The 15,064-nt window shown below is 43.7% G+C and overlaps 1 protein-coding gene across 1 annotated transcript in view; it reads right to left on the bottom strand.

The window, feature by feature from the left end:
* The window catches only part of POU6F2 (POU class 6 homeobox 2), a 478,894-nt gene that overhangs the window by 117,562 nt on the left and 346,268 nt on the right, over nt 1–15,064 (bottom strand). Inside the window, exon 5 of the mRNA XM_064575615.1 lies at nt 1,035–1,390. Coding sequence (XP_064431685.1) covers nt 1,035–1,390 — 356 coding nt within the window. The remainder of the gene's footprint in view (nt 1–1,034; nt 1,391–15,064) is intronic.

Below are 15,064 nucleotides of genomic sequence, written 5' to 3'. Positions count from 1 at the left end.
CTAAGGATGCATTACGACTGTTCCCCTCAGGTAGGGGAGGGCTGTGCGTGCCCCAGCGAGGATCAAGGAGGGGGCTGAGTTGGCATTTGAAATGAGTGCCTAGGCTGCTCACTTTGTACTAAATCATCTGTCATCTCACTGGGGAACCCAGCCTTATGTAAGGCAAAACCTGAGCTATTCATTTCTGGATCTGAGGTGTTGACATGGCGGTCATTATGTTTTGAAGCTAATTTATTTTAAAGGCATCTAAGTTAGGAAGAGCTCTCTGAACTTCAAAGTTATGTATTCCTGAGTGAGGGGAGAGTAAAGATCAGCTTTCATAATTAGCCTGAAGATCTATTTTTTTTGATTCCCTCAGCCTCAAGGTAATAAAGGAAATGTACGGAAGCTTTATTATTTTATAAAGATGCGGATTTGTTGTGGCTCTGTGCATCGTTTTAGAGTGCTTGTTGGTCCATGGTTGGAATGGTTGGAATCTGGGACACAGACTGGGGCTGAATTTCTTTACCCTCCTAACCCCAGAGAGTCTTTAGAAAAATAGAAACAAAAGAGCACAAAGTACTTAAGGTAAGACACTGTTGTATTCATAATATAGAGAAATAACCACCATGCCTCATGGACAGGAGATGCAGTTCTCCACGGGGCTACAAAACTGTGCTAGTAATAATTTTAATTGGATGCTATCTTTGCTGCCTTCAGAAAGTATCATAAAATGGAATTATTACAGGCTACAAGTGCACTTCCAGGGCTGGCCTCTCACAGGAGGAAACAGAAAACATTTATCCATTGGAGGGCAACATCAATGGGCTTCTATTTGTTTCGTTTACATGCATCCCCAGCTGCCTGCTATTCGCTTCCTCCTCCCTGGGTCTGAGAGATCAGTTTGAATGAGGTGCTGCAGCCGGGGCTGCTAAGTTTTGCGGGCCCTGGGCCTCGGTGCGGGGGCGGGGGGGGATGGCAGGGGAATGGTGGGGGGACGGCGCCAGCCCCGAGGGCAGGTCCCCGGGGCTCGCGGGGCGGGGCGGGGAGCATACCTGCAGAGGATTGGGTGGCGTGAGCGGCGACGGAAGGCCATGTCCCGGAGACTGGCTGGGTTTCTGAGGGGGGCTTGCACTCTGCTGAGTTGGAGACGGTTGGTTCTGGTTCTGGTTCTGGCTCTGGCTCTGGGGGTGGGGGTGGGGCTGCGGCTGCGGGGGCTGAGCTGGCGGAGCCGGCGGCTGCTGGGAGGCGGGAGGCGGCGGCTGCTGGGGCGGGGCGGGCTGGGGCTGCGGCTGCGGGGGCTGCGGGGGCGCCTGCGGCCTGGGCGGCGGCGGCGGCGGCGGCGGCGGCGGCGGCTGGAGCTGCTGGAGCTGCTGGAGCTGCTGGAGCTGGGAGTTCAGGGATGAGGTAGCTACAAGGAGAGAAAGGGAACGTGCAGTTGAAACACACACGACCACATCTGGCGGGGTCTCTGACAGCTTGCTCTGTGCGAGCAGAAAGAGTTTGCTCTCCCGCCCTCATCTCTTCGGTGCTGAGGTTGCGGGGGGCGGTGGGGGCGCTGGGAGAAAAGAGGCGCTTCGTGGGGGAGATTTTAAAATTTGGAGAGGCCCAGCCTGGCCCCCATCAGGCGTGGCTTTCAAGGGTATGGAGCGATGGCAGGCAGCGCTGTGCCAGGAACGGAGTAACGTTTACCTGCTTTCTCTCTCTCTGTCTCTCTCCCGTCCCGCACTGGCTTGGGAAAGTCACTGAGGCTTTCAAGATTGCCTCTCGAGTGTAAAAGTTCAAGCCCTTTAATTCTTTTGGCACATGCCCAACTGGAGTTAAGAACAGAAACTAAATTGTTTGCAATCTGCTTTTGCTCAAGAGTCCCATCAGTGGCGTCTCCGCCACCTGCTACTTCAGACCGCGCCAATTTGCTTAGACATGTTAGTTTCGAGTTTCTACACTTTTGGTGGGTTTTTTTTTTCTCCTTAAACATGGTACATGCTTCTCGGTTTTGCAGAGACAAAAGTCTGAGTCTGAATATTTTGCCTGCTGATCAAAGAGACAGGGCCCCCTCACCCTCCACCTCCAAACTGGAAGGGTACAAGTAGGCTACTGTGAACCCTACAGTGGTAACTAGACATGTTAGCACCTCAAAAACAGGCCAGGAACTGAGAGAATGAAATGATCTTTGTAAGATTTCCTTGTTAGTTGAAAAGTAAGACCAGCTTCTTAACACTGAACACGCTAAATTTGTTCTCATATGCCCATCTACTATTGGACAATTTCTGCAGCAGGAAGACTGTTAGTTGGGCCAAAGAAGGATGTAGAGAAAATTACTGTTACAAGTTCACTTCCTTCTTCTCCCAACTCTCAGTCTAAAAGCTTTCCAACAAACTTACCAACTAATATAAGGATCAGTGTTGAACCTGTAGGCCTTGGCTGAAATGTTTTCCTGCTTCTCCCTTACCTAGAATTAGTCAACATTTTCAACAGTAATGTTTGTAACATTAAACTAGTTCCTATTTTTTTTTTTTTAAATGCTCCTTTAAGGATGCCTGGGTGGCTCAGTCAGTCAAGTGTCTGCTTTTGGCTCAGGTCATGATCCCAGAATCCTGGGATCGAGTCCTGCATCAGGCTCCTTGCTCGGTGGGAGCCTGCTTCTCCTTCTGCCTTCTACTCCCCCTGCTTGTATGATCTCTCTCTGTGTCAAATAAATAAATAAAATCTTTTAAAAAATGCTCCTTTAGAAAACATCTACTGGTTCTGTAAAGTGGAATATTGCATTACCTGCCTTCACACAACAAATAGGTTCTTGAGAAGCATGTGCACATTGAAATGTATATTGAGGACACCCAGAGAACTTGGTAAGAAAATCAAGCAGTGACTCTGTAAATTTAAGAATCGTTTTGTTAAATTTATTGAACATCAGCAATGCACTAGTACTGTGCCTAGGGATATATAGGATTTAAGGAGATAATCCTGCCTTCAAGGAGTTCATAGTCTATTTCTGGAGTTAAGATTAACTCATAAAAAACAATCGATTCTGTGGTACTGGCACAAAAACAGACACATAGATCAATGGAACAGAATAGAGAGCCCACAAATGGACCCTCAACTCTATGGTCAACTCATCTTTGACAAAGCAGGAAAGAATGTCCAATGGAAAAAAGACAGTCTCTTCAACAAATCGTGTTGGGGAAATTGGATAGCCACATGCAGAAGAATGAAACTGGACCATTTCCTTACACCACACACAAAAATAGACTCCAAATGGTTGAAAGACCTTAATGTGAGACAGGAGTCCATCCAAATCCTAAAGGAGAACACAGGCAGCAACCTCTTCGACCTCAGCCGAAGCAACTTCTTCCTAGAAACATCGCCAAAGGCAAGGGAAGCAAGGGCAAAAATGAACTATTGGGACTTCATCAAGATAAAAAGCTTTTGCAAAGCAAAGGAAACAGTCAACAAAACCAAAAGACAACCGACAGAATGGGAGAAGATATTTGCAAATGACATATCAGATAAAGGGCTAGTATCCAAAATCTATAAAGAACTCATCAAACTCAACACCCAAAGAACAAAGAATCCAATCAAGAAATGGGCAGAAGACATGAACAGACATTTTCCCAAAGAAGACATCCAAATGGCCAACAGACACATGAAAAAGTGCTCAACATCGCTCGGCATCAGGGAAATCCAAATCAAAACCTCAATGAGATACCACCTCACACCAGTCAGAATGGCTAAAATTAACAAGTCAGGAAACGACAGATGTTGGCGGGGATGCGGAGAAAGGGGAACCCTCCTACACTGTTGGTGGGAATGCAAGCTGGTGCAGCCACTCTGGAAAACAGTATGGAGGTTCCTCAAAAAGTTGAAAATAGAGCTACCATATGACCCAGCAATTGCACTACTGCGTATTTACCCCAAAGATACAAAAGTAGGGATCCGAAAGGGTACGGGCACCCCGATGTTTATAGCAGCAATGTCTACAATAGCCAAACTGTGGAAAGAGCCAAGATGTCCATCGACAGATGAATGGATAAAGAAGAAGTGGTATATATATACAATGGAATATTATGCAGCCATCAAAAGGAATGAGATCTTGCCATTTGCAATGACGTTGATGGAACTGGAGGGTATTATGTTGAGCGAAATAAGTCAAACAGAGAAAGACATGTATCATATGACCTCACTGATATGAGGAATTCTTAATCGCAGGAAACAAACTGAGGGTTGCTGGAGTGGGGGATGGGGTGGGAGGGATGGGGTGACTGGGTGATAGACACTGGGGAGGGTATGTGCTCTGGTAAGCACTGTGAATTGTGCAAGACTATTGAATCTCAGATCTGTACCTCTGAAACAAATAATGCAATATATGTTAAGGGAAAAAAAAAAAGAAGAAGAAGAAGGTAGCAGGAGGGGAAGAATGAAGGGGGGGAAATCCGAGGGGTAGACGAACCATGAGAGATGATGGACTCTGAAAAACAAACTGAGGGTTCTAGAGGGGAGGGGGGTGGGAGGATGGGTTAGCCTGGTGATGGGTATTGAGGAGGGCATGTTCTGCATGGAACAGAGGGTGTTATGCACAAACAATGAATCATGGAACGCTACATCTAAAACTAATGATGTAATGTATAGGGATTAACATAAGAATAAAAAAAAATCGATTCTGGGGGTAACTGTTAAAGAGTTCTGCTGATGGTAGACCAGAAGGACCCAGGGAATCAAGACAGGGGTTTTCTGTTGGGTCAGAGAGGCCAAGGCAGTGTCCGTGGAGGTTGTGGAATGAGAGCAGAGAGGGTTCGAGAGAGGGAGGGTCATTCCTCGAAAGGAAGGAAGAGAGGATATTACGATTTGGAATGTGAGAAACGTCCAGATGACACAGCATGGCTCAGGTGATATTGCTGAAGGACAACGTGGAGAATGGACTGCCTGCAACAGGGGGTCTGGGAAGTTTGAATGATTTTCGAACTTAGAGAAGGTGGAGAGCCTATGTTTTGAAAGTGGTGCGAAGATCACTCCCAATTAGCCTCTGGTGTTAAGTCAGATTTTAAATTTATAATCGGGTTTGTTTATTATTATTATTTTTTTAATTGGGTTTGTTCAAAGCCAGGCACACTTGTATTGGTGAAATGGTAGCTTGACAGCTCCCAGGGGCACCAAATACCAAACTGTGCTCTCAGGTCCCTTGAAGAGCTTCCATGTTGTACAGGTTGGGACGGCAAGTGCTCACTGGGTTGGTGAATTACTCTAGGTCTATTCAAGTACTCGGTGCAGTGTGTGTCCTGCCTTACATGGAAGTCCAGGGTGCTCTGGGACTCCAGAGGTAGAGGTAGTGTGTATGAGACAGGGCCGCAAAAATACCCAGTCAATGGAAACTCTCTGAAGCTTCTGCTCCATTCTGCTGCAAACCTAAAAATGCTCTAAGAAATTAAGTCTTTCTAGAAAAAGTACCCAGTCATCCCATGTATTGGAACCTTAAGAGAATGGCCTGGTTTTGTCACCCGTCCATTCCTATTGTACAAAATCACATTTTATTGATGATTTGGGAGCCCTGCTCAATTCTGACCTCCCAGGATCTCCCGCAATCTGGAGGGTCCTGGGGGAATGGGGTTTGATCTCTCCTTTTGGTGGAGTTTACAGATTTGGGGAATCTGATTGCATCTGGCCTCCTGCCTGATTCAAATCAAGCCTGTCCTGCTTCCTTTCAGGTGGGGAGCACAGCTGTCAGTGCTTATTTTCATGGTTGACTTAAATACCATACTGTTTCATTTTGCTTAGAAAAGCATTTATCTAAATCGGCATTTAGAAACAGGAATAGACTGGGGAATATTGGCAGACAGATATTGGCAGATGGGTAGGTGCAGCAGACCCTAACCTACTAATGAGACACGGTTCCAAATATGTCTTCGTTCCTTTATGTTGGTGCGTTCACATTGTTTGGCTATTTCTTTCCCATAATCTGAAGCTTGCCTGGAAAGGCATTAAATTAACCTAAATGAAACCTCTTTGAGTTACATACGCTAATTTGGCATCTGCAAGCAAAAAAGGGTGGTGATAAAATATGTCCAGGTATGAACTGGGTGCAAAGAAAAGCAAGAGGGAGTGATACAAGAATGTAACTTTGGTCTAAAGAACACCAAAGCCATGTACATAACAATATGTAAACAAAAGTAAAAAAAAAAGTGGTAAAGTGGAGTGTCTAAAGACCTCATTGTATAAAGCATACTGAGATACAGACACAAAGGTAGGAAGGTTCCAAAGATATTTAACTATAGAGAATGTGAATAAAATGAAGATTTTTAGGGGTGAAACCCTGACCCTATGTATGGAAAATTAAAGATTTTTTTAAAGATTTTATTTATTTATTTATGTAATTTAATTTTTTATTTATTTGACACAGAGAGAGACAGCAAGAGCAGGAACACAAGCAGGGGGAGTGGGAGAGGGAGAAGCAGGCTTCCCGCTGAGCAGGGAGCTGGATGCGGGGCTCAATCCCAGGACCCCGGGATCATGACCTGAGCTGAAAGCAGATGCTCAACCGACTGAGCCACCCAGGTGCCCTATGATTAAAGACTTTTACTTTCTTCCTTGGTAATTATATTCCTTTATGATTGTTTCCTCTCTGTCTGGTTACTATACACTATATAGACCAATGGTAAATGTAAAATGTAACTACAATACCAGTAGCTATGAAAGAAAAAGAGATGCATAGAAAGTTACATTAGGGCATTTAACATTTTTTTTGAACTTACAAATTTTAAAAAAGAAACACAAAACAAAATTCCAGCAAACTCTGAATTTCCTAGAGAGAACACCATGGCAAAACCTGTGGCTCAAAACCTCCCAAATAAATAATTTAATATGACAAAGGAGTAACCAAGAATCTCCATTTCTCCATTTATTCAGTTTTATTTATTTATTTTTAAAGATTTTATTTATTTATTTGAGACAGAGAGAACGAGAGACAGAGAGCATGAGAGGGAGGAGGGTCAGCGGGGGAAGCAGACTCCCTGCCGAGCAGGGAGCCCGATGCGGGACTCGATCCCGGGACTCCAGGATCATGACCTGAGCCGAAGGCAGTCGCTTAACCAACTGAGCCACCCAGGTGCCCCATTTATTCAGTTTTATATATATCAACTGTAAATTAGAAAAAATTTCTTCTTTTGAATCTTTGTGAAGGGTTTCCTCAGGAAATCTCACACATAATAGAGCCCACACCACCAGAAGTATCAGAATTACACTGGCTGGGATCTACATGAGACTATTTCCAAGGCTGGGGAATGGAAAAAGGGAAAGCAGTATGCATATGTGCATCTGAAGGGCAAGTCCACAAAAGATTCTGGAGATATACAGATGTGTTTTATACCTCCAAGCTATTTGAAACATCTTAGGATCACAGAAAACAAAATGGCACTCAAGTACTACAGGAAGCGTTCACTTTTGGTAACACAAAGTATAACATCGCACTAATGTAATCACTCCAGCTGGGATCTCAACTTCAGCAATTCCTTGGACTTTCTGGGGCTCAGACAAATGTGGGCACGGCTGGCAAACTGGTGGTTTGGGTTTGACAGCAGACGGGGAAGGAGTACAAGCTATTACTCAACTGCCGATGCTTACACACCTCTGGGCGTGTCTGGCAACTGGAGGAGCCTCCTAGAAATACATTTACAGAAGGTTGAGCACACATGACAAGGAGAAGGAACCGGGAGAGGGCTTCTCACTGAAAGTGCCTGGAAAGGCATTAAAGTGCCTGGAATCCTGAAAAGAGCAGCATGGTAATGGCTATTCAAATTCGTCCTTAGCCCCGTCCCCTGGTGCAAGCCTGGTCCTAGGGAGACAGAGGGCACCAAGTACAAACAGAAAAGGCAACGTGTGATGCTAAGTGCAAGAAGCCAGATGCCAAAGGTCATATACTGTATAATTCCATATATAAGAAATGTGCAGAATAGGCGAATCCATAGACACAGAAAGCACATTAGTGGTCACCAGGGCCTGGGGGTAGAGAATGGGGAGTCACTGCTGACAGGTATGAGGTTTCTGGAGAGGATGATGAAAAGCTCTAGAAGTAGGTAGTGGTGGTTGGACATCGCAAAGGTACTTAATGCCACGGAATGTACACCTTAAAATGGTTAAAATGGCAAATTTTATGCCATGTATATTTTACTACAATTATTTACTAAATAATAAAAGCTGTTTCTCTATATCCACACACTGGGGACCAAATTATCCTGTCTTGGGATGCCACCAGGGAAGAGGACAATCCTTCTGCACTCTGCACAGCTTTGCAGTTCGGAGGCTCAAGGAGGCACCAGCAAGGTGGAGCAGAGGGAGGGACACAGGTGGGGCCGCTGGATGCCCGGCGGCAAGACGCCAGGCGACAAAGGGAGGAAAACGCAGTGCCCACTGTACTTTCATTTAATATGGATGAATTAGCTTTCCCAGATAACCGCATGGATAGACAATACCATTGCCATGTTATACATATTGACCTTGGTCTCGGAAGTTCACACAGCTTGACCTTCCCGAGTTTATGTTGCTAGCGAGTACTACGGATGACTCAATCTTAGGTGCCCCTTCCAAGCCCTGAATGTAACAGAATCAGTTGTATGGATGGGCCAGCCTGTTTCCTTCTGACTCCTCATTCATACAGGGGTGCCCTCTGACGCTTTGCTCTTGAGAAGGCACCTGACAACAGAGGCTAATTTGGAAGTGTCTGCTCAGTGATGAATCGTTCAGCTCCTGGGAAAGCATGTACAGTTGTACCTCTGTCTCGCTGCAGGCGAAACATTTTGGAAAGCCTGCTGATACAAAGTGCAAATGTGTCTTTGAAGATAAAGATGCCAATTTGAGTGTGAGACATGAGTCGTTATAAGGAACAGAGACATGGAGTTTGCTGGAAGGGAGGTGAGAGGTCTGAGCAGAATGGGGGTGGGGAAGGGCCATGGTACAACTGATTTGTGTTACAAGTTTGCCTTCATGGTAAGAGAATGTCTCGTCTCCACTTAGACATCAGGCAGCAGCCTCACTGGGCTCAGCTTCTTGACATTTTAAGGAAAGTAACCAAGCAGGGTATCACCTTATGTTGCCCATAGAACTCTGTGACATTGCTGTCTTTAGGGCATTGTTGGTGGCAGCGAAGAGTTCTCCAGATGGATTTGTTCTTCATCAGGAACAGCGACTCGACTCCTAGATCCGTTCAGTCTTACAAATCAAGGGACTTACGGGCCACCAAAAAGAAAACTCATGCTTCCTGGTATAGCCTTTTCTTCCCTAATGCTGTATTTATTGTTCGATTCTGTTGCCCACTAAAATCCCTAAGGGAAGCAAAAAGAATGGAATCTAGAACAACCCAACCAGAGGAACTTGAGTTGGTAAAGTTGGATATCTGCTCTCCCCCAGCGCTCCAGAAAATCACATCCAAGATGGCGGAAGCAAGTGCACAGGTCAGGAACACTTTGGTTCCCTCATTAAGGGCATTTCCAGCCGGCACCGGTGGACAGAAGCTTCGTTAAGTGGATGGGAAAAACAGTGTTTTTAATCTGTTGTTTGTTTCTTTTGCATTTAAGGCAGGGATCTCAGTATCTGCTGCGATATCAAGAGAAAACAAAGAAAAAAATTCTTCCAATTAAAAATCCCTACAATTTACCGGCTGATGCTGAACCACGCAAGCTTCTTTCTTATGTGGGTTGTTTTGGCCAACTCTAGTAGCCTATCTCAAATTGTGGACAGAATCACCTGGGGAGCTTGTTAGAAAAGCGGATTCCAGACAGTAGGCCAAAATCTGCACTCTAAAGAACCACCCAGGGGATCCAGAGCCCTTGCCCTTGGGGCTCCCAGTAGCCCAGACCGGAGGGGGTGGCTCTTCCTTTGGTTCTTCAACAAGAGCATCTTGCTTTGCCATTTCTCCATAAATGTTCTTCCAAAAAATGAATCTGTTCTTCCACTAGCAAAGAAATACAGAAACAAAATCACTGGAAAAAAAGGGAAAACAGACACCTAGGAATCTTTCAGTATCTTTAGCACATTCTTTTAGATATGAGGACAATTTGCCACCCATTACTGCCTTTGTGGACATTTTTGGGAGTACTCTTGTTGGAGTATTTTAACAAATATTTAAGTGTGAGACATAATGTTTGCTTTTAGTTGCCCTGTTAAACAAGGAAGATGAAAAGCAAAGGAGTGCCCGTAGCAAAGCAAAAGGAAGAAGTTGTGTCATGAGCCATCCCAAAGGCAGCTGCACCTTCCCAGGATGCATCAGGGAGGGTAGGGACTCAGAGGTGGCCGGGCCCGCTGGAACTCCCAGGAGGATTTGCCAGGGGACCCTTTGGTGACAACTGATCTCCTACTATCACCACAGCTAGGCCAACCTAAACTCTCAGGAAAAATCATGGGAAGGCTCTCCCCTAAAGAAATTGAAAAGCATGTCTGGGAAAGAATTAGGGTTTCCAATGTGGATGTGGGCACATCAAAGTAAAGTCCTCTTTTTATGTACCCTAAAGGAGCCAGTCAGTTCTCAATCTCACCCCAATACACTGAGCTCTCAATACTCTTCCAAGCCCTTAGGAAGTCATTCCAGCTTCCACCTGTGTTCCAACCAAGTTGAAAGAAGAGAGGCCCACATCCTGATCCTTCCCCCCATGGAATTGCAGAATACCAAAGATAACGATTTTTGAAAAACTTAAGAGGATTTCAGAGAGACAAGAAAGAGGCAATCTACAAAGCAACATAAGTCAAACTGGCATCAGACCTCCCATTAGCAAAAGTGTATGGCTAAGATCAGTGGAGCAGAGCCTTCAAAGTTCTGAAAGAAGATGATTCCCAGCCAAGAGTTCCATTGCTGGCTCAACTTTCTGTCAACAGCAAGAGCAGAGTAAGGCCCATTTTGGAACTTGCCAAAACTTACATATCCTATCTCTACACCCTTTTTCTTAGGAGATTGAAAGGTACCTCAGCAAAATAATGTGGTAAGCCAAGAAAGAGGAATATTTAGGACCCAGGGAGCAGTGTGTGACACACAGACCAGCAATACCAGCGAGCCCCACTACAACTGTATCTGGAAGTTCTAGAAAGCACCGAGTCTAGATTGCAGCATAAAGACAAGGCTTAGGTAAACTCTCTCCAGAAAAAAAAAGGAAGATTCCATAGAAGCAACAGAATATTTGAGATCTTGGAAGAATTTGAAAATACGGAAAAAAAGAAAGGAAGCTAGAAACTTTAGCAAAAACAAAAGCTGTCTGGGAAAGCCACGATCAAGAAATGAAGGGATTGTTCCAAATCAGAACCAGAAGTCACTGAGCTCCAAGAAGAAAGGTGGAATGGAGTCAATGCTGTAGAAAAATAAGAAGCTGGAAGATGGTAGCCACTTCCTAAAGAAAGTATACATTTCTTCTCACAATAAAAAAAGGTGGGTAATAAGATACTTCAGGCAAGACAAACAAACAATATAAGGACAAGGTATGGTTTTATAAGAAACAACAAAAGAAACAGACAACATGACCCAGTTGTGCAGTGAGATGTGGCATGATTTTGAGCACTTGGTGAAAGACGAAAGGAGAGTCTCTTTGAATATTTTCTTTGAGTGGCACTAAAATCCAGACTGGAAGGGCATGTGGTCACAACACACTTCTTGGCTCTGCAGGAAATACGAAGGTAGCCATATTAAGGCTAAGAGTGTCTACTGGCTTTCAAGTTTTGAAACAGCCTGTAAATAAGGCACACAAGATTTAATGAGAACAGAAATGCTACTAAACACCTTGACAACATGGAAGTGAAAGTTTGCTGGGAGGGAGGAGGGGAAGTGAGAAGCAGAGCACTAAGTGGGGAATCAAGAGACCCCTCCATAGGGGACCGAAAAAATGGGGATTTAAAGGTGCTATTTGCAGTTACAAACGTAACTAAAACCAGCACTACACTTCCCTTAGAAGGGAAGAGAAGGAAGTAGACGTTGTAACTGAGCTAAACTCCCATACGCCATAGCAGAAGATGAGCAGATGAGACATCCAGCTAATAAATCAAGAGACAGATAGAAATGGAAAGTATTCATAAACACAGAGATAAACCAGTAAGACCCGAATGAAGCTGGGAATGGTTCAGTGTGATTGACTTGGAGGAGTAATCCTGAGGGTAGGGAGTAATCCTGAAGGTAGTTTCTTCACAAACCCTCTTACTGAAATGACTTTCAACCACATGCATGCATAACATCGACAAAGGTTTTTTTTAGAAAGTCAGTTTCAACATTTGGGCTGCATACTGTAGGACAATAGCTAATTCTCTGGGGCCAGGCATGGTTCTAGGCCCTCATATTTCTCATCCATCCTCCCAACAATCTTATAAAGTCAGTCTCATAGATTGGACTTTTCCCAGCTGCAGACCCTGAGCCAAGGCCTCAAGTGCCAGTGATTTACTAAGAAGCGCTTCCAGAAGAAACCAGGAAGGGAGTAAAGGAAAACAGGATAGGGAAGGGCAAGAAGCAAAGCAGGGGTGAGATTTCAGGTGAACCCCCCACCCCTCGCCCTGTCTCATCCTCTCCTCAGGGGCTCTGAGGCATGACCTGCACTCGGGAGTCTGTCCTGTCTTGAAGCTCATCTTCTCCTCCTCCTGCACCAGGCAGTCATCAGCTCCAGGTGGGTCTGGGGCGTAAACTCCAGAAGCTTCTTATTCTCAAATGGTGGAAGTGACTTCAGCGCCCAAGAATCAAAGAACTTCCTAGGAACCATAGTATAGTATCTAGTAATTACCATCAGAGGTGATGATACTGTGTAGCAGGCCCAGGAAGGTACTCAGAAATGCCCTCAGAGTGACAGGATATCAATTTCCATGGAACTCGCCTATAACAGTTTGGTCACAACACAGTCATATCAGGTCCTCTTGACTATCTCTCTGTATAGACAAGGATATATCTATTTATATCTATAAATACACCACCACATACATATCTATTTATACAGTATCCACCTATATCTACACTTATACCACCATGTCTATATATAATCCCATACCTACTGATATAATGTATATCATCTGTATATCTATCTATATTTATATCTATATCTACACCAAGCCAAGTTAGAGAGACATGTGGTCCCCAGGCTCCAAAACTTTGGCCAATTAATTACTGAAGAGAGTGCTGGTGATAGAGGGTTGAACAAAACAGTTCAGTTCCATGGAAAGTCTTGAACTGATGAAAGTTTTAACACAGCAATAGAAAGTGACTACCCATCAGACAGAGGTTAGTTATTATCGGAAGCACAGAAAGAGACACATTACGGAAACCAGTTGTGGGGGTAGGATGGTGTTCTGAGGCCATGACCTACCTGGTCCAGGTGGTAGATATACCCCCTCATGGCCATATTATCTTTGAATAATTGACATGCCTAATTTCATATTCACAGTCATCTGGACATCTGCCAAGATTAGGATTTTCCTGGTTTGTCCTTCTATAAGCAGGGAAATTGTTGGCCAAAGGACGATCATGTCAGGTTCCCTCGACAATTATATTTCTCTTTGTAAATTAAAAAAGACATTCTGGTTCTATAAACCTGTCTCTTGGGTGTGAGTGAGTATAGTGATATTTGGATCCATTCTGGGCCACTAATTAGAGTGAGCTCCTTGAGCTCCCTGGGCTGGATGGAACAGAATTTGCCTTGTGATCCAACGATGATACCAACTGTGGCATAAACCTTCTGTTGAAAAGTCCACCATAGACATTAGTTCCTCACAGTCAGACACATTCCCAAACATGGTACCACCATGAAAAAAGAGCCTTCTGTGGTCAAATAATTTGAGAGACACTGCATGTTGTATTCTATTTTTGGAAACCCACAGTGAACATTAGAATATCAATAACTTGGAATCTCAGCATTAAAGAAACCTGATTAACATATTTCATCCAACACTCACCAAACTCACTTGACCTTGGAACGCCATCATCTTGCTTTTTCTGACTCAAACTTACGCATGTATATGTAGAACTAATACTGTGAGTGGCCCATTTAGGAGTAACTAAAGATGTTTCTGTCTGTTGTAGTCAAACATGACCGCTTTATAAATGAAGAAATTATATACCTATATGTAAACAAAAAATGTATATGCAGGGGCGCCTGGGTGGCTCAGTCGTTAAGCGTCTGCCTTCAGCTCAGGTCAGGATCCCAGGGCCCTGGGATCGAGCCTCTTATCGGGCTCCCTGCTCCATGGGAAGCCTGCTTCTCCCTCTCCCACTCTCCCTGCTTGGGTTCCCTCTCTCACTGTGTTTCTATCTGTCAAATAAATAAATAAAATCTTTAAAAAAAATGTACATGCATATAATGTATACATACACAATGTACATATATACAATATATACACACTATGTGCAAATATATACACATATATACAGTATATATAATGTAGATATACATAATATGCATATATACAATACATATACATATGTATACAATGTATTTATACATACACAATCTGTATATACAATGTACATATACATGCAATGCACTTATATACAATGTATATGCCCATACATACTTGCATATATAACTAGGTATATATTTATATATCAGGATCTCTGGAGGAAATAATGAATGATTTTCAATATAAAATAAGCTTAATAAAATTGTTTTCTTTTTGAGATATAATTGACATATAATTTATTAGTTTTAGGTGTACAACATTATGATTGATATATGTGTATATTGCAAGATGATTATCACCAAAAATTTCAGTTCACATCCATCATCACACAGAGTTACAATTGTTCTTTCCTTGTGAGGTGAGAACTTGTAAGATCTTCTCTCTTAGCAATTTTCAAATACACGATATTGTATCATGAACTGTATTCACTATGCTGTACATTACATCCCCAGAACTTACATCTCTTATAACTGGAAGTTGGTACGTTTTGAGCCCCTTCCCCCATTTCATCCACTCCAAATCCCACTCCTCTGGCAACCACCTATCCGGTCTCTGAATCTATAAGTTCAGGTTTGTTTTTTTAAAGATTCCACATATAAGTAAAATCATACAGTATTTGTCTTTCCATCTGGCTTATTTTAATGCCCTCAAGATCCATCCATGTTGTTGTAAACAGCATCCTGTTGTA

The sequence above is a fragment of the Mirounga angustirostris genome, unplaced genomic scaffold, assembly GCF_029215605.1.
Source record: "Mirounga angustirostris isolate CCGP_5_RB_7025 unplaced genomic scaffold, mMirAng1.0.hap1 SCAF_12, whole genome shotgun sequence".
NCBI lineage: Eukaryota > Metazoa > Chordata > Mammalia > Carnivora > Phocidae > Mirounga > Mirounga angustirostris.
This window is presented reverse-complemented; position numbering and strand designations above follow the sequence as displayed.